Source organism: Anabrus simplex, chromosome 1, assembly GCF_040414725.1.
Source record: "Anabrus simplex isolate iqAnaSimp1 chromosome 1, ASM4041472v1, whole genome shotgun sequence".
Classification (NCBI taxonomy): Eukaryota; Metazoa; Arthropoda; class Insecta; order Orthoptera; family Tettigoniidae; genus Anabrus; species Anabrus simplex.
In genome coordinates this window covers 893,055,341-893,080,660 of record NC_090265.1, presented here as the reverse complement: position 1 = coordinate 893,080,660, position 25,320 = coordinate 893,055,341, and the positions used below count along the sequence as shown (strand labels likewise).

Here is a 25,320-nt window from a genome sequence, read left to right as displayed (position 1 = left end):
CAATAACCGACCGCCTCTTTATCATACATCGCTAGCCGCGGCGACCTGTTGTATTATCGGCACACTTTTTCTGGATAGATCTGTATACGGGGTTGAGGAGTAAGGAGGGAGCTCTCCCGGTTCTAGTAGTACTGAAAATGAAATCTGAATTGAATCGAGAATATGATCGATTGATATGAAGTTTTTAAACCGTTATTATCTTAAGCCAACAACTATGTCACACACACATTATATAACATTATATAACATTATATAACATTATATAACATTTCTCGATGCGAATCTTGTTACTAGCATGAATTCTATAGTTCGGCTTTGCTGTGTAAACAACAGTACTAGTACGTAAAATGTACGCCAGATGTCGCACAGTGATGCATAAGCGATTTATAGTTTGTGTTTCAAAAGTTGCCAGTACGAATCTCGAAGATTGCCGAGGTCGACCGATTCAGCAATAGGGTGTAAATCTATCCAGAAAAAGTGTGCCGATAATACAGTGCCTATGTGTAACGTCCCTGGATCCTCTACAAAAACGTTTCTCAAATCTGCAGAATGGCATCAAAACATGCGAGCCTTCAAATTCTTAGAAAGGCCACGGCTACTCAGTAGCAGAGTTATAACGCGTCTGCTGTACCTGACGCTTAGTAAAATTTAGTTTTATAGACAGCAGGAATATTTTCGTGATGGATCGTCGTATTGTAAAGATACATGGAACAGGTATTGCCGGCAAATTTTCAACGGGTTCTCGTTGATGTTATGATGCCTATTTTAAGTGAATGGCTATTAAACACTCGGAAATGTATAATAATTGTGCAGCCGCAAGAAAATACGGCATAGGCCTACCGAAAGCCAATATTCGGCGTTACCGTCAAGACAAAGATAGCTCAAAAATGCATACTGCACAAAAAATGCATTCAGAGGCTCGCAACAAGGATGCTTTAAAGAAGTCAAAGATGAAATTGTGAGGTATGTGCAAAAAAATGCAAGGGCAGAACTGCTACACCGCGACGCAATAAACTCGTTCGTTGACTTTCAAAGTCCGTGATTAACGTCTATACATTGCTAGCTGCTGAAGTTGGCCAAATCCGGCAAGCAAGACATGCCTGTAGCGGCAGCCAGTTATATCTGATGCTGAGTGAAATTAACAGTTTTATAGTAAGCAAGAACATTTTCCTGATGGATCGTCGCATTGTAGAGACGCGTGGAATGTGTACTGACGGCAAATTTTCAACGAGTTCCCTTCGATATTATGATGCAAATTTTAAGTTAATGGTTATTAAACCCGTTGAAATAAAGCTAATTGTACAGCTGCAAAAAATACGGCATAACTAAAGCCAATGTTCAGCGTCTACAAATAATCTAAAAATGCGTATGGAATTGTTTAAGAAAGACATTCATATGATTTTACAAAGCACTTTTTAAGCCTGATTAAAATTTTTTGAAGGAAAAGTGGGGGTCGTCTTGGATTTGGAGAAATACGGTAATATATTTTTTCAGAATGAAATTAAACACACATTTTCACATAGTATCGGATTTTGAAAAAAACAAACAAGTAAGCCGTAGTGTGGATATTATGCGCGAAAACGCAAGTTTTGAATAAACTGATTGCCATTTCATACTGATTTTAATGTGTATGGAGGTTTTCCTGACTTTTACAAAAATCAGATATAACGACAATCCGTTCTATGATTGCAAAGAAGTTAGAAATTTATTGAACATCTCCCTTGGTAAGTTATTCCAATCCCACTCCCCTCTTTACAAATGAATATTTGCCCTAATTTGTCCTATTGAATTCTAACTTTATCTTCATATTGTGATCTTTCCTACTGTTAAAGACACCACTCAAACTTATTCGTCTACTAATGTCATTCCACGACATCTCTCCACTGACAGCTCAGAAAAGCCTTACATCTGATATGTTTTTGACATATCATTTAGTCGAGCAGCTTGTATTCTTTCTCCCAAGTCTTCCCAGCCCAAACTTTGCAGCATTTTTGTAACGCTACTCTTTTTATTATTTTTTATTTATTATTTTTTTTCTTGTCTATTACGCTACTCTTTTGTCCGAAATCACCCAGAACAAATTGAGCTGCTTTTTATTTTTATTTTTTCCAGTTCTTGAATCAAGTAATCCTGGTGAGGGTCCCAAACACTGGAACCATACTCTATTTGGAGGTCTTACCAGAACTCTTACATGCCCTGTCCTTTACATCTTTACTACAACCCCGAAACACGCTTCATAACCATGTGCAGAGATCTGTACCCTTTATTTACAATCCCATTTACATGATTACCCCAATGAAGATCTTTCCTTATATTAACGTGTAGGTACTTACAGTGATCCCCGTAAAGAAATTTCGCTCCATCAACACAGTAATTAAAAGTGAGAGGACTTTTCCTATTTGTAAAACTCACAACCTGACTTTTAATCCCGTTTATCATAATACCACTCCTCGCCGTCCATGTCACAACATTATCGAGGTCATTCTGCTCACAATCCTGCAATCCACTTACCACTCTATACAGAATAACATCATCTGCAAAAAGCCCTATCTCTGATTCCACTTCCTTACTCATATCATTTATATATACAGCAGAAGTCCGTTATAGCAAGAATTCATAACGGTGGAAATCTGCAGATCTTTAAAAACTGATCTTTTTCTCAATTTACACCTCACTCATTCAGACAGTTGATCTCACGGGGACACCAAAATCCCGTGTCTATCTCTGTTTGAGGCGAGTTCTTATTCTGGTCAATTGCCAATGGGCATTCTTCTGCATAACTAGATTTTGTTTTGCTTTATTCTTCACAGCCTACTGATGGGTCTTTTCTATCCTCGTGATTCCTAAGGTTCTGTCATGTATCCCTGGCAGGCGACAAGCCTACTGAATCTTCTCGCAATACTACCAAAAACTCGAATTGCCGACAATAAGAGAAAGCCGTTCGTTTTGTGGATCATTGCTCCTCTGTACTATCATAATACTGGATGGTTTGTTTCTACTTGCTCTTCTCCATTCTTTATCAGTATTAAGGTAAAAAACTATCTGGAGAACCAGCCTGAAAAGTTTAACATCTCAAATCCAGTGATAAACCTGTTTCTTTTTTTTCAATTTGCTTTATGTTTCATCGATGTAAATGGGTCTTATGGCGACGATGGGACAGGAAAGAGCTAGGAGTGAGAAGGAATCGATTGTGGCCTTGATTACGGTACAGCCCCAGCATTTGTCTAAAGAGATGAAAACCTGGTCTTGAATAACTGTTTATATTGATACAACACCTGAAAAGTTCTGTCAGACTTGGATTTTGCTACTCATTAAATAAAACTGATGTTTATCTAAGTTAACATAGGGTATTCATAATATGATCATTAACACTAAATCAGTATGTAGTCATTTGAGCAAAGTTTTCTTAACTAGGAAGTAGTTACCACCATCATAATCAAAAGAAGAGGGTCACACTGGGTTATAATTACCATCACCATGCAAAGCCTATGAAAAACTACTAATTTTCCAATTCCAAGCCAAAGACAATAAGAAAATTAACTTACAGGATGAGCATGACAAGACCTGGCCACATCTTCACAAGCAGCTCCATATTCCATAGCAAGAACTGCTTCATTTATCAACTCTCCGGCTCCCTAAAAAGCAGATAAATATACATGGATGGATAGTCAAATACCATATATATATAATATAAATGCAAATAATTCAGACATTTTTGTTTCCTATAACATATAAATAATGCACAGGAGAGTTTTCCACCTATTCAATAGTAAGTTGTATTTACAAATGTTATTTACATTACATGGGACTAGTTTCAACCCTACTCGGGGTCATCATCAGCCATATTAAACATACACAATATTTGGCGAAATCCTAAAACATGTTTCTAAGCAGTAAGAATCTTGTGAATATATAATTTACAATATGAAGTGTAGTTGAATTAGGCAAGCGCTATGGCGCTCAAAATGTTGCAAATGAAAATTAAATATTACGTGTGACGTAGGCGAGTAATAAAAGTACTCTAAACATGCTAAAAAGTCTGGAATAAAAGTACAAATGGGGTGCTCTGTGTTGTAGGTTAACAATTTTTACTATGATTATAGACTCATGGAATTCAGTAGGTCCTGGTAATATATAACGGTTGTGGACTGAGTGATATGGTACCAAGAATGAACACAATGTAAAATGACACATATAAAAATATACAAGTATGTACAATGTCTGAGTAACAAAATGTGTAGTTGAAACTCTCTAGGAGAAGAGTCGACTATACACTGTATCAGCTTAAGCGGAGAATTTGGCACTTGGTGTATTAAGTAACCTAGCCGTGTTGATTGGGCTGCATGGTTGATTGTTGGAGTTGTGCAGAATGTGAAGTTTTTGAATTTTTGTTGAGAAGAACGTAGACACTGCGCTTGGTGATATTAATTGGTGGAATTCTCAGTTCATAGCAGAAACAAATGGGACCTATTAAAATTGAGATAAGCCAGTAAAATGCCAAGTACGTGGAAAGACTTCTCGTTATAGGTCATTCATGGGTAAAGAAAATCTCCACATTATTGAATAGGCAGAGCAAACCAATAATCGTACTACAGGAAGAAAGTACAATGTGCACAAGAGTTGTGATACATAATTGGAGGAAAACATAAAGTTTGTCTTGAGCAGACAGTAACCACTGGGCATTCTGCAGACAAAAAGAGAAGTTTCCAGGAATAGAAAACAAGATATATAAACATGTGACTGAAAAGAGAGAGTTTGGATGTATGGTCACGAGTTAAATGTGTCTGTTGAAAGCAATAGCAAGAGAGTTAAAAATTATGGGTTGTAAGGCTAGTTGTGGAAGTCTCGCCTGTGATTTAGAACCAAATAACTGCAGTTTTTGTAAGAAAACTAGATTGTGCAACATCTCTCAGCCAATTATGAAGAAAAAGTTGTGCATTTGCTAAGATTTGTTATTGATTTGAGCCAGAGAAATTCGTGTTTTCTCTTCAAATTCGTAATGTAGACCTGATGCCAGTTTATTTTGGACTATATTAATGAAGATTATGACATGACAAGTGGCTCCATAATTTTATTACCTATTGTGCTGAATATATATGGTTTATACAATATATAAATATTTAACAAATCTATAAAAGAATATTTTCTTTCTCCAAATTTCCTTTCTTAAAATTGGAATATGGGGATTATTCCTGTATACAATAATTTACATTGTAATTTAAAAACCAATCATGAGATATAAAATAACACTCACCGGTCCAATTATATGTACTCCAAGTATTCTGTCAGTCAGTTTATCTCCAAGAACTTTCACAAAACCATCAGTTTCGTTGTTCGTTTTTGCTCGACTGTTGGCTGCGAAGGGGAATTTGCCAACTTTATATTCAATACCCTACAAAGAAACACACAATTTAAGTCCATCAGAACACAAATCCAAGTATTTAAATTTTACAATAGATATCCTATCATCCATCATATAATCCATCACTGAATGTGCAGGTGCATCACTGTGAAACCCAAAGAAGAAATATTCTACATAATATCAGGGATGTGTGGGACAAACAAGAATGAACAGATATGTCCTTCCTAAGCCTATATGATAGGTACCTCATAAACTCTCACATTGTAACTCATAATTCTCTGGGTGGTGATAAAAGGCATGAGTCAAAAAGTGCAACTTTTCAGGAGAGACACTTTTCAGTCACAAAGTCCAGATTCATTAAAATGCAACATGTCTTAAGGAATGGGTTAGAACAAAGGCTGTAGCCAGGTACGATAGTGAAAATTGCCCTCGAGTCAAATTGGACCAATAAAGCCTCCGTGGCTCAGGCGGCGGCAAGCCGGCCTCTCACCGCTGGGTTCCATGGTTCAAATCCCGGTCACTCCATGTGAGATTTGTACTGGACAAAGCAGAGGCGGGACAGGTTTTTCTCCGGGTACTCCAGTTTTCCCTGTCATCTTTCATTCCAGCAACACTCTCCAACATCATTTCATTTCATCTGTCATTCATTAATCATTGCCCCAAAGGAGTGTGACAGGCTTTGGCAGTCGGCACAATTCCCATCCTCGCCGCTAGAAGGGGGCTTCATTCATTCCATTCCTGACCTGGTCAAATGACTGGAAACAGGCTGTGGATTTTCATTTCAAATTGGACCTGTCACATACGAGTTGTTAGCCCTTCATTGGAAAAATGTTCATGCAATTTGCAAACCGCTATTGGTACCCTAAGAAGAGGAAACCGATTGAATGTGTAGGTGCATCGCTGTGTAACGCGAGGAAGAAATATTCTGCAAAATATGAGGGATGTGTGGGACAAACAAGAATAAACAGAAATATTTGAGTGATTAATGTCCTTCCTAAGCCTATATGATAGATACCTCATAAATAGAGATGGGAATTTGCCTATTTTCCTACTTTATTCCTGTGCTCAGGAACGTAGGCTTTTGAGATATAAATCGGTTTTAGGGTCTTTTAGCTATATTTTGTTGGTTTTATTGTGCCTATAAATGCCTATTTCAGGGGTTTGTGCCTATTTGGAGTATAACTGCCTATATGATACCTTTTGACTGTATTTTAAAAAATCCAATTTTCTTCCAGTGCATTATTGTAGCTAGTGTGCTTGACAGAATTATCTTCTCTTTTCTCAATATTGGTTTACCCCATGAACAAAAATGGGATTTCTCAGAAATCAGCAGAAATAGTTCTAGGGAAATTTCCATCAGGAAAAACAAGGAACAATTTGACCTCGAAGCCTTCAACCCCTCCAATCTCCTAAGACATATGCGAGAACCAGTCAACGCCGAACTATGTTGCACAACCCAAATGCCCTGTACCACCCTTTTGATGCGAACTGTTGCATGCGTACGCTTTATGTTCAGAACATGTTGTGATTGATTGTGAAATGGAAGAAGAAGTGTGTTTGCGGCAATACCCAAAGAAAAATCGTCGAAGTCCTACTGACTGAAGCAGTGGATCATAGGAGATCCCAATTTCACTACGGATGGAAGGGTAGTCTGTCAAGCTTGCTGTAAGAAGGTAAGTTCGTTTGTTCCTTTTATCTTTTTCGCGATTGAGAACTATGGTCGCATTTAATTGTAGCATATATAAGCCTATTAATTTATGTATTGTGGCAAGTTGTTTTGTTCCAATGCTGTATTATTAGTCGTGAACTCTCAATAATTCGTATTGCTAAAATGTAAATAATCATTAAATTACTGAATGAGGAGTCACAGTCTGTCACAGAATGGATGAAAATGAAATTGGTATTTTGAATTGCGATTCATTTCCTGTGAAAATACAGATTTACAACTAAAATGCAACTTTTAAAACTCCCTATAAAAAATCGTGAACACTGCCACTAAGCCTTCGCGAACTGGGTGTCAGACCTAAGACGAAATGCTGGTTAATAGAGCAAACGCCTGAAAAGCCAACATCTAATTTTTGATCTGATTTTTGATATGCTCTATTGGTGGAAAAATATCTAATTCCCTCCATGGGAATTTAGAATTACCATTTGGAATTGCTAGGCGGGCATTAATTCCATTGTGGAGTTTTATCTCCCGTATGCAGTTATCAGACTGTGCCACATAAGAGGCTTCTGATAAGTTCACCTGCATACACCCCAGCATCAGTGGGTAGGGTCTGACACATCCCACTCTGACGAGTCTAGTGTCAGACCTAAGACGAAATGCTGGTTAATAGAGCAAACGCCTGAAAAGCCAACATCCAATTTTTGATCTGATTTTTGATATGCTCTATTGGTGGAAAAATATCTAATTCCCTCCATGAGAATTTAGAATTACCATCTGGGTGAGTTGGCCGTGCGGTCAGGGGCACGCGGCTGCGAACTTGCATCCGGGAGATAGTGGGTTCGAATCCCACTGTCGGCAGCCCTGAAGATGGTTTTCCGTGGTTTCCCATTTTCACACCAGGCAAATGCTGGGGCTGTACCTTAATTAAGGCCACAGCTGCTTCCTTCCAACTCCTAGGCCTTTCCTATCCCATCGTCGCCATAAGACCTATCTGTGTCGGTGTGACGTAGAGCAACTAGAAGGGAAAAAAAAGAAAAAGAAAAAAGCCTTCGCGAAACACAGGTTGCAGATCCAATGTAGCCCAGCGTGTTTTACAAGCTTGCCAAGACTATTTTTACAAGACCAGGCCAATGAAAATACCGTTTGTCTGGATTGGTGAGGTCCGGTTAGTAACCTATGTACTCGGGGGGGGGAAGCAAAGAGAGTCTGAGGGGCGTAAGCTCATCCCCTCTATAGACTCTCTGTAAACTGTGACCAAAATAATATTTTTTGCTGGTGGCTTTACGCTGCACTGACACAGACAGGTCTTATGGCAACAATGGGAGAGGAAAGGACTAGCAGTGGGAAGGAAGCAGCCATGGTGTAAATTAAGGTACAACCCCAGGATTTGCCTGGTGTGAAAATGGAACACCACGGAAAACCATCTTCAGGGCTACCGACAATGGGATTCGAACCCACTATTTCCCGGATGCAAGCTCACAGCTGCGCGCCCCTAACTGCACGGCCAACTCGCCCAGTAAAATAAGGTTATGGGCGCATGTCACGACAATTTCAAATTACCATTTTCTTCAACGAGAGTGGCAGCCTTGTGGACACACATGATGCAGAATCCATTGCAGGCAACAGAAAATGGTCTTCATGACAGCTGACCCGACTGACGAAAGCTGGCGAATAGAAACAAATAAAATGTTCACAAATCTGAGATTTATAGTGCCTCCGTTTTCATTCTTCTATGAAAGTAAGTATACTGTTAGGGCCAGCTTGGTGGGTCCTTGGCAAGCATAAAGAACGGATCACTCCTCTACGCTACTCCGGTATTTTTCACGGTTTTTTTATTATATTTTTCACCCGGCGAACTCGACACGATACTGCCAAATTATAACTGAAAATCCTTGAGGACATATTTCCATGTAAATTACTAACTGCCTTGTTCCTACTTTAAAGTTTTGTACTTCTAGAAACATCATCTCTAATAGTCTTTTTTTATGAAACAAATGCATGATCTATACTAAGCATTACTGCCAATTAGCCCAACTGTAGAAATTTAAGATATAGAGAAAATGTAATTTATGTCAATTTTATTATTTTTCAGATCAAATGTGAGAAAAATACCACATAGACAAACTTAGAAATACAGCGATGCATCTGATACGAGTACAGAAATCTGTATCAACGCAGCCACCAGTCCACTTTGGGCAGCGACCAACAACCATTTTCTTCAGACCTATGCACTACAATGTTGGGAGCTAATATGACCCCGCATAAACCGGAGCATCTTCAAATTTCAACAAGCTGGCAGGAGCAATCACCAAGTTGGAGAAGAGTGGCATGCCCCTGTGGAGTCATTTAGGATTGTGGAAGAAGTCAGGGGAAGTTTTGACCGGACCTTGGGAAGACAGCGGCTGTCAGCGAAATAAAACCAGATGAAGTGACTTCATTGAAGTTTTGACCGATCCAAGTGATGTTGAGAGATCTTTCTCTCAGTACAAAAACATTATGCATGAGAGGAGAACAAGATTGTTACAGGAAAACATTGAAACGTTGCTTGTAAATTCCTTTTATAGTAATTGAGTGTGTTATTAAATTACAAGTAATTTTTATGCCTATTTTGTTGCCTATTTTACACATTAGTGCCTATTTAAATGCCTATTTTGGCTAATTTAAGTGCCTATATGCCTGCCTATTTTAACTGTTTATAGTGCCTATAATTCTCGTCTCTACTCATAAAACCTCACACGGTAACTCATAATTCTCTAGGTGGTGGGAAAAGGCACGAGTCAAATAATGCAACTTTTCAGGAGAGACATTTTTCTAACGCCTATAAGGCATGTACAAGAAAAAGGTAGTTTTCTTCAGGTAGAGCAAATTTATTTAAATATTTAAATTTAAAAAAAAAGGGTGACTTAGGCCTAAGTGATTTTGTAAATAAGTTAACAATGACTGAAGTTGTTATTCACTAATTATGGTTCAATGAATTATAACAATGAAAATAACACCAACAGTGTATACAAACATCACCCTCAAGTAACAACCCTAATCATTATTTGCTGCTAGTAGGTCTATGTCATTCGAATCACAAAATTCTACCAAGTCAGGGTCAGTATCCTGTTGCTTGCTGGAAATAGGCAGATTGTGGTAAAACTGATGGAACACAGTGGGTATCAGAGGGAACAGAGAAATGAGATATTTCTTCTTACCTGCATTAATTGGAACAGGTTTATCTGTGATCTGCTTCAAGCAAATCTCGCCCGTCCTAGTTCTGTGTCCTTTCAGAGATAGTGCTTCAAAATGCTCTTCCTCTTTGAGTGTCATCTTGAAATTTCACTTCTCCAAAATTAGGTTCGCAACGGAACCATTTAGCCTTTTGCCAACTGAAAGCATCTTTTTTCATCTATGTTTTGGAACACAAGTGGGCCTTTGAAAAGTGCTGAAAACTCCAGGAAATCCTCTTGTTTCATTTCTACAACAGTCAATCTTGTACTGCTTGAATGAACCACCTGGTATCAGTCATGTGGGATGGTACACTACTACTACTACTACTACTACTCAATCAGAGAATGGTCTGAATCTACCCTATATGGCTGTGTCCAGGTACCATAAATGTGTAGTCAATAGTGAGGTTCCTTGTCACTTTTTTGATAAACATAGCTGTTTTACTTTACAAAGGAAATTAAATATGTCCTCCTATTCAGTACATACACATCTCGATCATTAGATGGAGTAATAATAGTCATAGGGCTACACGTTTTCTTCAGTGAAAAAGGTTCAAGTTTTTACATAATTGATGTTAAAAAATATGTTAAAACATAATGAAGAAAAGAATAAAAACAAATGAGACATGACAGAATTAAGACCATAAGTGATTATGGCAAGGTTGTGGACCTCTTAGTCTAAAACGTGCAGTGTGTTACAATTAAAAAACTAGGAACAAACTCACTGTGCTAAAATTTAAAATGAGAGTCTGTCTTCGTTGAGTCACCACCACGAATAGTTAAAGAGGGCAGCGAAAACTTGAGAAACTATATGTGAGAAGAAAACATGTGCCAAGTAAAATGTAACTGACACATAGTGGAAACCGCCAATGAAATTCAAATTTATTTAATAGTTGCCCTCTCGAAAGCGGTCTCATTCTCACTGATAGTGTCTAAAGCTGGCTCAGCTGTGTTTGCCGTATTCTTAAATAATCAAGAGGGCAGCAAAAAATTGTTAAACTATGTTTGAGAAGATAACGAATGCCAGGTAAAATGTATGTGACACATAGTGGAAACCGCCAATGAAGTTCAAATTTATTAAATAATTGCCCTCTCGAAAGGCCCGACCTTCTCAAATAATAAGAATACTAATTTAATAAGAATGGTTCATGTTTGTGGGTTACTGTAGTCACGTCCTAGTTCGTGAACCATGGGCAACGGCTGAGTGGCCTAGTAAGTGGTCCTGAGAGTCGGGATACCAGTTACTATGGAATGGGAGTGGGCATCTCGGACATATTCTGAGTCCTGGCCCTCCTTGTGCTCAGGCGGCTAGGACTATACAGTTCACCGGTGGTCCATAACCCGTTAGAGGAGAGATCCTCACTTGGACTATGTGCAAGTAGGGCAGCATCCTGCTTTATGAATTTACCGAGCTCAGAACATTTTAAGCAAGCCTCGGACCTATGGGAGTAATGGAGTCCCACTCCCATTTGACAGGCGAGGGACTCCTTGGAAACAACTTGGCAAACGAAATGGAATTCGATGGGGAGCTATCAATATTAATGGGGCTTATGGAAGAAAGAAAGTAGAACTGGCTGAGTCAGCAAAGAGGATGCATCTGGATGTGCTAGGAGTAAGTGATATTCGGGTAAGGGGAGATAACGAGGAAGATATAGGAGATTATAAAGTGTACTTGACGGGTGTTAGAAAGGGAAGGGCAGAGTCTGGGGTAGGGCTCTTTATCAGGAATACCATTGCACACAACATAGTTTCTGTTAGGCACGTAAATGAGCGAATGATGTGGGTAGATTTGTCAGTTGGAGGAATTAGGACTAGAATAGTGTCCGTGTATTCACCATGTGAGGGTGCGAATGAGGATGAAGTTGACAAGTTTTATGAAGCATTGAGTGACATCGTGGTCAGGGTCAACAGCAAGGATAGAATAGTGCTAATGGGCGATTTCAATGCGAGAGTTGGGAATAGAACTGAAGGATACGAAAGGGTGATTGGTAAATGTGGGGAAGATATAGAAGCTAATGGGAATGGGAAGCGTTTGCTGGACTTCTGTGCTAGTATGGGTTTAGCTGTTATGAATACATTCTTCAAGCATAAGGCTATTCACCACTACACATGGGAGGCTAGGGGTACCAGATCCATAATAGACTATATCTTGACAGACTTCGAATTCAGGAAATCTGTTAGGAATGTACGAGTTTTCCGCGAATTTTTCGATGATACAGACCACTATCTGATCTGTAGTGAACTAAGTATCTCTAGGCCTAGGGTAGAGAAAGTGAAATCTGTCTGCAAACGAATAAGGGTAGAAAATCTCCAGGACGAGGAAATTAGACGGAAGTATATGCATATGATTAGTGAGAAGTTTCGAACAGTAGACAGTAAGCAGGTTCAGGATATAGAAAGTGAATGGGTGGCATACAGGGATGCTGTAGTAGAAACAGCAAGGGAATGCCTAGGAACAACTGTGTGTAGTGATGGGAAAAGGCGAACATCTTGGTGGAATGATGAAGTGCGAGCAGCTTGTAAACACAAAAAGAAGGCTTATCAAAAATGGCTCCAAACAAGGGCCGAGGCAGACAGGGAGTTGTACGTAGATGAAAGAAACAGAGCGAAACAAATAGTTGTTGAATCCAAAAAGAAGTCCTGGGAAGATTTTGGTAACAACTTGGAAAGGCTAGGTCAAGCAGCAGGGAAACCTTTCTGGACAGTAATAAAGAATCTTGGGGAGGGAAAAAGGAAATGAACAGTGTTTTGATTAATTCAGGTGAACTCATAATAGATCCCAGGGAATCACTGGAGAGGTGGAGGGAATATTTTGAACATCTTCTCAATGTAAAAGGAAATCATCCTGGTGGTGTTGTGAACAGCCAAGCAAATGGGGAGGAAGGAAAATGATGTTGGTGAAATTATGCTTGAGGAAGTGGAAAGGATGGTAAATAAACTCCATTGTCATAAGGCAGCAGGAATAGATGAAATTAGACCTGAAATGGTGAAGTATAGTGGGAAGGCAGGGATGAAATGGCTTCATAGAGTAGTAAAATTAGCATGGAGTGTTGGTAAGGTACCTTCAGATTGGGCAAAAGCAGTAATTGCACCTATCTATAAGCAAGGGAACAGGAAGGATTGCAACAACTATCGAGGTATCTCATTGATTAGTATATCTGGCAAAGTATTCACTGGCATCTTGGAAGGGAGGGTGCGATCAGTCGTTGAGAGGAAACTGGATGAAAACCAGTGTGGTTTCAGACCACAGAGAGGCTGTCAGGATCAGATTTTCAGTATGTGCCAGGTAATTGAAAAATGCTACGAGAGGAATAGGCAGTTGTGTTTATGTTTTGTAGATCTAGAGAAAGCTTATGACAGGGTACCGAGGGAAAAGATGTTCGCCATACTGGGGGACTATGGAATTAAAGGCAGATTATTAAAAGCAATGGAAGGCATTTATGTTGACAATTGGGCTTCAGTGAGAATTGATGGTAGAATGAGTTCTTGGTTCAGGGTACTTACAGGGGTTAGACAAGGCTCTAATCTTTCACCTTTGCTGTTCGTAGTTTACATGGATCATCTGCTGAAAGGTATAAAATGGCAGGGAGGGATTCTATTAGGTGGAAATGTAGTAAGCAGTCTGGCCTATGCTGACGATTTGGTCCTAATGGCAGATTGTGCCGAAAGCCTACAGTCTAATATCTGGGAACTAGAAAATAGGTGCAATGAGTATGGTATGAAAATTAGCCTCTCGAAGACTAAATTGATGTCAGTAGGTAAGAAATTCAACAGAATTGAATGTCAGGTGGGTGATACAAAGCTAGAACAGGTCGATAATTTGAAGCATTTAGGTTGTGTGTTCTCCCAGGATGGTAATATAGTAAGTGAGATTGAATCAAGGTGTCGTAAAGCTAATGCAGTGAGCTCGCAGCTGCGATCAACAGTATTCTGTAAGAAGGAAGTGAGCTCCCAGACGAAACTATCTTTACATCGGTCTGTTTTCAGACCAACTTTGCTTTACGGGAGCGAAAGCTGGGTGGACTCAGGATATCTTATTCATAAGTTAGAAGTAAAGGCATGAAAGTAGCAAGAATGATTGCTGGTACAAACAGGTGGGAACAATGGCAGGAGGGTACTTGGAATGAGGAGGTAAAGGCTCAGTTACCTAGGAGAATAATGGACTCTGCTATGGAGGGTAAGAGAAGTAGAGGTAGACCAAGACGACGATGGTTAGACTCGGTTTCTAACGATTTAAAGATAAGAGGTATAGAACTAAATGAGGCCACAGCACTATTTGCAAATCGAGGATTGTGGCGACTTTTAGTAAATTCACAGAGGCTTGCAGACTGAACGCTGAAAGGCATAACAGTCTATAATGATAATGTATGTATGTATGTATTTAATAAGAAGGTCTGGTCGTTCGAGAGGACAACTATTTAATAAATTTGAACTTCATTGGCGGTTTCCACTATGTGTCACATACATTTTACCTGGCATTCGTTATCTTCTCAAACATAGTTCCTCAATTTTTCGCTGCCCTCTTGACTATTTAAAAATAAGGCAAACACAGCTGAGCCAACATCAGACACTATCAATGAGAATGGGACCACTAAATTTGAGAGGGTCAGGCCTTTCGAGAGGGCAACTACTTAAATTTGAACTTCATTGCCGGTTTCCACTATGTGTCACATACATTTTACCTGGCACTTGTTTTTTTCTCAAACATAGTTTCTTAAGTTTTTGCTGCCCTCTTAACTATTTGTGATGGTGACTCAATGAAGACAGACTGCCATTTTAAATTTTAGCACAGTGAATTCAATCCATAGAGAAGGGCTGTGGAATATCATGATGGAGTTTGGCTTTCCCATAAAATGAATTAACATGTGCAAACTGTGTATGGATGGTAATGTTAGCTGTGCTTTGCTCAAGGGCAGAAAATCAAGTTCCTTCCAGAATAAAACTGATCTGAGACAAAGGGATGCACTATCTCCTCTTCTATTCAACATCGCACTGGAGAAGATTATCAGGAAATTAGCTCTTGTACCTGCTGGCATCATATTGGGGAGACAACATAAAGTCCTTGCATATGTGGATGATATTGTTATTATTGGCCGCAATGAATTAAAAATTAAACAGTTATTTGTGGAACTAGACGAAATGGCAGCAAAAACTGGCTTACGGGTAATAATGATAAAAAGACACATTACATGGTTGTATAGAGACCGAATCATGAGGAGGTTGACAGATTGCCTTTGAAGATTAGGAAGTATATATTTAAAAGAGTAGAGGAGTTTGAATTCCTTGGTGTATTAATCGATGAGCAAAACCCAAGGCAACAGGCTAGAATTAAGAATGCAAAAAAAGGCATTTTACTCTTTGAGCCTTATATTAGGCTCCAAGTTTTTAACAAGGAATGCAAAAATGGTTATCTACAATACAATCATTCGACCAGTACTTCTGTATGGTTCCGAGACATGAAGTATTACCAAGAAAGACCAGCAGCAGTTGCAGGTCTTTGAGAATAAAGTTTATAGAAAAATATTTGACCCATGGTTCGATCCTATCTCTCAAAGCTGGCAGAGAAGATATGAGATTTACACCCTCTCTCAACAACACATTATAACGGGTGTGGTAGAATCCAACAGATTTCGCTGGGCTGGACATGTACTGAGGTTGCAGAATAACAGAGCACCAGTAGATCTATGCAAGGGATCTATTAATGGGCGAAGACCTTCGGGAAGACCCCCGAAGTACCTGGAACAAGGAGATCAGCAAGGTATTTTGGACCCTCCAAATTGCTAACTGGGAAGAGCAGGCTCAAGATCGAAAAAGATGGAAGAGGATTGTGAGATCGGCACAGGAACTTCACGTCCCTCAGAAGCCTACGGAGTGAGTGAGTGCAGTAAATTAGTTCATTTTTTAAATTGTAACACACTGCACGTTTTAGACTAAGAGGTCCACAACCTCGTCATAATCACTTATTGTCTTAATTCTATCATGTCTCATTTGTTTTTATTCTTTTCATTATGTTATAGTACATTTTTTTAAGCATCAATTATGTAAAAACTTTAACTTCTTTGCACTGAAGATGGTACAATTGAGTTGAAACATGTAAGACTATTATTACTTCATCTTCTTCTTCTTCTTTTCTTCATGGGGCCTCTAAATATTAGTTCCTAATTAGCGTCGACCTCTAAGATCTTTTGCTACCATGTTTTTCCTTCATTCCCCCCTAGATATACCTGCTCCCTTCACAAAGCTGCAGGTTGTTGTCTTACAATCAATCAATCAATCAATCAATCAATCAATCAATCAATCAATCAATCAATCAATCAATCAATCAATCAATCAATCAATCAATACTGATCTGCATTTAGGGCAGTTGCCCAGGTGGCAGATTCTCTATCTGTTGCTTTCCTAGCCTTTTCCTAAATGATTTCAAAGAAATTGGAAATTTATTGAACATCTCCCTTGGTAAGTTATTCCAATCCCTAACTCCCCTTCCTATAAATGAATATTTGCCCCAGTTTGTCCTCTTGAATTGCAACTTTATCTTCATATTGTGATCTTTCCTACTTTTATAAACGCCATTCAAACTTATTCGTCTACTAATGTCATTCCACGCCATCTCTCCGCTGACAGCTCGGAACATACCACTTAAGAAGCAAGTATAAATATCCACCTAATTGGTACTTTATTAATGCCTCAGGCAAAATTGATTAAAATTAAAACTTACAGGACATGTTTCGACCACTTAGTGGTCCTCTTCAGCTGTATAAATAAAGAACTGAAAAGAAAAACATTGACAATAAGCACAAATAAACGTTCTTTGGAGACTCCTTTGATAAAAATGGAGGTCATCAGAATAGGTCATCTTGCCTCTCATTCTTGTTTGGAAAAGATGTTTATTCTGCGCTCTCTAGAGGGTCTGTCTTTGAGCGCGACCTGGTGAAGTAACGATGTGATACAGTTTGACAATTCATGGAAAGCTCTGGAGAGAAGGGAAGTAGAGTTTTATCGCCATCTAAAATAACATGTGAGGGAGGAGGGAGATTGGGCTGTGCTTCTGCGATGTCGTTTATTTGTGCTTATTGTCAATGTTTTTCTTTTCAGTTCTTTATTTATACAGCTGAAGAGGACCACTAAGTGGTCGAAACATGTCCTGTAAGTTTTAATTTTAATCAATTTTGCCTGAGGCATTAATAAAGTATCGATTAGGTGGATATTTATACTTACTTCTTGATTAAACATCGATACGGTCATGAAATAGACAACTTGTAATACATACCACTTAGTCGAGCAACTCTTCTTTCTCTCAGTTCTTCCCAACCCAAACATTGCAACATTTTTGTAACGCTACTCTTTTGTCGGAAATCACCCAGAACAAATCGAGCTGCTTTTCTTTGGATTTTTTCCAGTTCTTGAATTAGGTAATCCTGGTGAGAGTCCCATACACTGGAACCATACTCTAGTTGGGGTCTTACCAGAGACTTATATGCACTCTCCTTTACATCCTTACTACAACCCCTAAACACCCTTATAACCATGTGCAGAGATCTGTACCCTTTATTTACAATCCCATTTATGTGATTACCCCAATGAAGATCTATCCTTATATTAACACCTAGAAACTTACAATGATCCCCAAAAGGAACTTTCACCCCATCAACACAGTAATTAAAACTGAGAGGACTTTTCCTATTTGTGAAACTCACAACCTGACTTTTAACCCCGTTTATCAACATACCATTGCCTGCTGTCCATCTCACAACATTTTCGAGGTCACGTTGCAGTTGCTCACAATCTTGTAACTTATTTATCACTCTATAGAGAATATCATCATCCGCAAAAAGCCTTACCTCCGATTCCACTCCTTTACTCATATCATTTATATATATAAGAAAACATAAGGTCCGATAATACTGCCTTGAGGAATTCCCCTCTTAATTATTACAGGGTCAGATAAAGCTTCACCTACTCTAATTCTTGGAGATCTATTTTCTAGAAACATAGCAACCCATTCAGTCACTCTTTTGTCTAGTCCAATTGCACTCAGGCTAAGAGGTCCACAACCTCGTCATAATCACTTATTGTCTTAATTCTATCATGTCTCATTTGTTTTTATTCTTTTCTTCATTATGTTATAGTACATTTTCTTAGTTCTTATTGGGTCATCTTGGATTTTCTCTCTCTCTTCACCTGGTAGTTCTAGAGTGGAGAGTCTGATTCTACCCAGCGCCTCACATTCGAAAAGTATGTGTTCAGCTGATTCCTCTGCTTCATTGCATTTCCTACAAATGTTGTCTCTTATTACTCTAATTCTATATAGGTATTTTTTTCAGAAGGCAGTGTTCTGTCAACAGTCCTACTACCCATCTTATATTTTCTCTGCTGAGTTTCAACAGTTCTTTAGTATGCTTCTTGTTTGGTCCTTTTATCAGTTCCTTTGCAAGCCTGCATCCTGGAGTATTTTTCCAGTTTTCCATTTGTATTACTCCATCTAATGACGGAGATGTGTAAGTACTGAATACGAGGACATATTAAATTTCCTTTGTAAAGTGAAAACCGTCAATACGGAATGATTCTAATATCTTGTAATAAACATAGCTGTCGCATGCAAATTTTTATTCTGACCTCCACACACATATTTCAGACAGGTGTGATTTAATACGGATGATTCAGACCGTTAATGAGAAAAAGTCACTGAAGCTCTTTCTAGTGGTGCTAGTGTTAAGGTAACTAAAAACTGAGTGGAGTCCAATTTCTCAATACCGATAAATATATTTACCTGTAAGGAATAAAATTATATTCTAATTAAATTAGTACATGTTTTGTCCGAATTTTCTGGATGCCTTCAGTTATTAGAAGTTGATTGACAGACATACGCTGTCAAAAACAGGACACACTTTTGTACACCTGGATATCTTGTTTCTAGGGAAACTCCTCCCAAAAACGAATTGGTAAAAGATCATGGATACATTGAAGCAATGTGGTAGTGAACAAGAAGAATTTTAATACTGTAGGAGTGACTGTTTAGAAGAGGGAGTCTAAAAGGAAAAGAAAGAAAACTGCATAAAAATTAAGTGGAAAGATAAAAAATACAGCAGTTTTCTTTTTTTTGTTGTTGTGCTTTTGACAACTAAGTCTATCGATCAACTTCAAGGACATCATATTTTCATAATAACTATTTTAATGTGTTTTCATCAGATACTGTAGTTTTTTATAATTCTAAGTATAACATGTGCAATCTCCTATATCACGAATAATTATATGGACTTTAATACATCAATTAGATCTACAACAATATGGATGTTTAAATAGACTACAGTGTTATTAATACAATGTTTACCTCAAAAGTTTTTAACTTATTTCTTTTAATGTGTATTTAAGTAACATTTTGGAATCTTATAATATTCTTCTAATAGCTGAAGATATCCCAAAATTCACAGCAAAATAGTGTAATTAGAATATAATTGTATTTCCTACTGGAAAATACATTGATCAACTCCGCCACTGTCCGGTCCCAAGTCCGGAATGAGAAAGGAGGAGAGTTTGCTGGTCTGGCACCCAGCTGTAAAACTGCCAACGCCGAGTGTTGGGCGGCGGGAAATAACCTGACTCCATAAGGGGGCCAAAGCCTTCGGGCGAATGAGCCCTTTTAGGTGGAGGAAATGCCACTGGAATCCATTATGCAGCGTCTGTTCTCGAGGTTAGGGGCGGCTGCACAAGGTGTCGGTACTCCAGAGGAGTTGCCTCATTATCACCTCACTGGATCACATCCAGAGTTGTAATTCGGGACTAGTCCCACACAGGTGACACCTTGAAAGTCAACCATGGAAGATCTTTAAGGAATCCACCAGCTGAACCAAGAGTTCAGAGAAGGTAGCATTCGGATACGGTGGGCTGCCACTTAAAAGCCATAGTGAAGTCAAAGGCATGGAAATACCCCAGTACTACATACATGAACGAGACAAAATCAAGAATCAAACCAAAGCAGATAACCTACTTCTCTATACACAATATAAACTCACTTACGCAAACAGGTAAACTAAAAGTGATCACTGACATAATGGACCAACATAAAATTCTTATCATGGGATTTCAGGAAATTAGAAACACTGACCAGGATCTCAAGGGTACAAACTTTATAAAGGTATACCCAGGAAGAGAGTGATGAAGAATATCCCACAATTTGGAACAGGATTTTTTGTCAGCCTTAAAATAATAAAAATAATAAAATAATAAGAATTCAAATCACAGTCTCCACAACTTTCAACACTCACCTTAAAGGCATCTAATAAAATCTATACTATAACAAATGCCCATGCTCCCACTAATGATAAAAACAACTCCTCAAAAGACAGTGAGGAAACAAATTCTGGGACCTATTGGACCAGACCACAGATAACATTCCCAAACACCATGTAAAATTATGAATAGGCGACTTCAACGCTCAACTAAGTTAGGCAGAGAAAGAAAATACCGTCATCATAGGAAAATGGCCAGCACACAAGAAAACAAATAAAAATGGAGACAGACTAGTTGACCTGTGTAGAAACAATAAATCTCAGAATCTACATGTTTTAAGAGAAAACCTCAAAAACTCAAAACATGGAAACACCCTGACTACACTAAAGGAGAACAGCAACTGGATCACATCTGCATGGACAAATACCACTACAGAGAGATCTAAAACGTCAAAGTCCTCCGAGAAATAGACACACGTTCAGATCACTACATAGTTAAAATTAAAATTAAACTCACTCCCCAGAAGAGACAACAAAAGCAAGCCCCTGTAACTAAAAGAAAAATAGATCCTATTCAGCTAATCAACAATGAAAATTACCAAAAAGCAACTGAAAAAATAAAAATCACAGATAAACTTGAAGACTTAGTACACAACCTTAAACAAATCGCAGAAGACCTGGCTCCAATTAAACCACGTAAAGAACACCAATGGTGGAACAGCAAATGTGATGAAACAGTGGAGAAAAAACATCAGGCATGGCTATTACATCAGTCGCAAAAATCAGAAATATTCTATCAAAATCTAGTAAAAAAGAGAAAAGAAACTATCCAAGTCTTAAGAAGAACAAATAAAATAAATAGAATAAATAAAATGACAGCATCATAAGGACACACTGCAGTTAACTGAAGAATTCAATGAAACTCAATCAAGGGACTTACAAAACTTTCAGAAAATAGCTCCAAATATATGAACCCCTGACCCTACAGATGAATGATGAAAATGGTAAACTGGCTCATAACAATAAAGACATGCAGAAATTCTGGCTAAATATTTCAACAAGCTTTTAAATTGTGAGGAACCGTAGAGCTCCTTCATTTGGACACCAACACCCCAATAAAACCACCACCAGAGAACATCAATCCCCCCACAATATAGGAAGTGTACCAAGCCCTGAATAAATTAAAAAACTACAAAGCTCCAGGAGAAGATCAGACCTTTATGGAAATTTGGAAATATACAGGAAGATCAGCAAAAGTTGCCCTCCATCAACAACTTGTCTCTATCTAAATTAAAGAACAGAACACTGGACAGCAGCCCTTATTCACCCACTGCACAAAAACGGAGACGAAACCAACCCTAATAACTACAGAGGAATCTCGCTCCTAGCCATAACATACAAAATCCTTTCAATAATCATCCTTAACAGTATAAGTTTACAACTTGAGAAATAACTAGGAGAATATCAAGGAGGTTTCAGACTCTGGAGGAGCTGTTTTGATCAGATCATGAGTCTTAAGTTGACAGGAGAAGAAACAGAGATATGGTGATAACATTTGTAGATTTCAAGAAAGCTTATGATTGCATCCAAAGAGAATCTCTGTTTAAAATTTTAAGACACCATGGACTACACCCAAAATTAATAAACATGATAAAATTGACTCTCACTAACACCAAATCAAAAGTGAAGTTTAGGGGTGAAATATCAGAGTCATTCGAAATTAAAACTGGATTACGTCAGGGAGATGGACTCTCACCACTATTATTTAATTGTGCTCTAGAAATGGTAATGAGGAAATGTCCCCCCAAAATAAAGATTGGCCGAAAAATCAAAACAAAATTGCCTGGGTTTCGCCGACGATTTAGAATTACTAGCAGTTGACATAAAAGCAAAAACACAGATATCAGAACTTCAAAACATTGCAAATAAAATTGGCTGTGAAAATATCATTTGAAAAAACAGAAATTATGCCGCAAAAACCAACACAACTAAAAGAAGTTACCATAAATGGTAATATCAAAATAGTAACTCAATTTAAACATCTTGGAGAAGTAATAACACATAAACTAAATGGAAAAATCTCAATCCAAACAGGAACAAATAGATTAGCTAAAGCACAAAAATTAACATTGGATATCTATAAAAAGAAATATCTATCAATAAATGCAAAAATAAAACACTACAACACAGTTATAAAACCAGAAGCTACATATGCAGCAGAAACACTTTTTCACCTGAATAAACAATCAAAGACTGACAGGCTTCAGAAAATTGAAAGGAGGATTGGAAGGACCTGCATCAACAAAGACAGTGGTGGATAATACCTAACAAAGTCTTGTACAAAGAGCTAGAACCCATTACAGATACTATGCATAAGAGGAGACTGGGATTCTTTGGATATATCACAAGGATGCAAGATTCAAGACTTCTGAAACAACTGGTACAACACAATCTCATCTCAAAAAAAACCACAACAGGATGTAAATGGATCAGAGAAGTAAGAGAGGATCTGAAGGAAATAGGCCTAACAACAGAAGACACCACAAATGAGATAAAACTGAATACAAAACTCAAGAATATAAAACTCTGCTTTACCCTCATGAAAAAAAAAAAAAAAAAAAAAAAAAAAAAAAAAAAAAAAAAAAAAAAAAACCCACGCATATTTTCAACTGAGGAAAGGGCACGAAGATCGGAGCGTCTGAAGAAGTACTGGGAGGACCGCAAAGCCCGAACAATCCCTTCAGAGAGACCTGAACGATGGGCTGACTAAAGTGATCCTATGCGGTCATAAAACAAGAAGAAGAGATACATTGATCGGTATTGAAAAGTGGACTCCCCACAATTTTTAGTTACTTAAGGCATCAGATACTCCTACCACAATTTCCAACTTATCACACCTGTGACATGTATCTACATGCGGTTTCTTGAAATTAAGTTTCATTTTGTGGAACTTGTTAGTACAATGCTTCTTAGAAACTTGTGTCTTTACAGAGTTTGTACATATTTTCAAGACAGGCTCAAGAAAAATGGGCACAATAACTTAAATTTACTTAAGTTGTTCTTCCCCTACCATTTCTGTACAGTTCTGAAATAGGCGTTTGTGTTTTTCAGTTATACCATATTTTCTTGCCTATAACACTCCTCTTCTTTTTTTTTTTAACTAAGTTTCATCTTCAGAAATTGGGGAGGGTATAATACGTAAAAATATCACATATGGTATTATAGGTTACATTGGCATGGTTTAAAAGTATAAAAAGGTACAGTACATCTAACATCTCCAAAATCAACAAACAAAATAGTTACAGTGTTTAAATCTATACTTTGTTTACACAAAAAGTGATATTAGTACATTTAAACAGTTTTGTATTAAGGCCCCTCATGCATTGCTACATTGCTGGTCACACGACTAAGCTCGTGCCATAGCAACACGGAGCAGCACGGAGCTGAGTTCAAGGCTGTGCAGCATTGAAATGTCATATGGCAACTGCCTGAAATACGAAATACAGTCAAAACCGATTGAAACAACTCCTAAGGGACCACCAGTTAACAGTCATTTTAGCTGATAGTGGCACAATTTGTTATTCTACTTCTTTTTGCTAAAAAATTCATGTTTAAAGTTTTAGGCTGGTACACTGACAGTACATGGTTAGTTAAACAGAATAAAATTAGAACTTCCAGAATGTCACTGAAGTAAATACAGTATTTGTGGAGTGGGACTAAGATGAATTTGTCTTATGTTTCCCTTCTTGACACGGCACAAGCCCAAAAACCTATACGATATCATGTACTCGTCTTATGTTTACACAGTACTTACAGCAATAATATGCCATCAAAATACAAAAACCTATAAGTGAGGAAAGAAGAAGCAACAATGTAAACTGTTCAATAATGTCATCACAGTCATCTATATATATAAAATAAGAGTTTTGTCTATACATTGCTCAGAATTTGAAAAGAATGGTATTTCTGCATCAATCATGTCCACAGTAACAAGGAAATGCAGTTTTTACTTTTCCGTAATTTCTATCTGTCTGTCCGTACGTACGTATGTACACACATCATGAGAAAACTGCTGAAGAGCCACTACAATCTAGGATATAAATCATTTTATTCATGCTGAGTGAAATGGTAGTTTAGGGGAAGGCCTAAAATTTGATTCTCAAATATTTATATTATTAGTGGTTATATTGATAAATACTACATAACTAAAGTTATATAGAATTAAATTTCCGATCATTTATGTCTTATACATTTTTACCGTACCGGCTATGATAATACAGATATTCATGAATTTGGATTTTTGTTGCCAAGTCCATATCAACAACGCCTAGCCCCTAGAAAATGGGTTAACAGAATTTAATAAAAATCGGTACATAAGAGTCGGAGAATAAGAAACTACAGTTTAAGCTACAATTTTATTCACCCTGGATGAAATGGTAGTTTAGGGGAAGGCACCTAAAATTTAATTTTTAAATACCTATGTTATTGGTCCTATGAAAAAGTACTACATAACAAAAGTCATAGAGAATACAATTTCCGATCATTTATGTTCTATTCAGTTTTACCATACTGACTATGATAAAAGAGTGGTATTTAAGAGCCGGAAGACAATTAAATGTGAAGGCCCACAATATCGAAAACACGTAATATTGATCAACAATAACATTACATTGACCGTTGTTTGTTGTGATGTTCTTTGTCTCTTATGCTGACACTCAACTCCGATAGATGGTATTACTGCTGCGTACCGACAATAACAGCCTGACTGAATATTGGCGGGAAATAGCTGGAGAGTTAGATAACTTTCTTCTTTAGCATGCTATTCCTCTGGTTCATACATTTTCGGAT

The 25,320-nt window shown here is 37.9% G+C and overlaps 1 protein-coding gene across 1 annotated transcript in view; it reads right to left on the bottom strand.

Annotated features, from left to right (window-relative positions):
• LOC136857712 (dihydrolipoyl dehydrogenase, mitochondrial) overlaps positions 1 to 25,320 on the bottom strand; it is a 132,937-nt gene that overhangs the window by 13,066 nt on the left and 94,551 nt on the right. Inside the window, exons 10-11 of the mRNA XM_067136584.2 lie at positions 5,255 to 5,392; positions 3,546 to 3,635 (exon numbers count right to left, since the gene is read on the bottom strand). Of these exons, the coding sequence (XP_066992685.1) occupies positions 3,546 to 3,635; positions 5,255 to 5,392 (228 nt within the window). The remainder of the gene's footprint in view (positions 1 to 3,545; positions 3,636 to 5,254; positions 5,393 to 25,320) is intronic.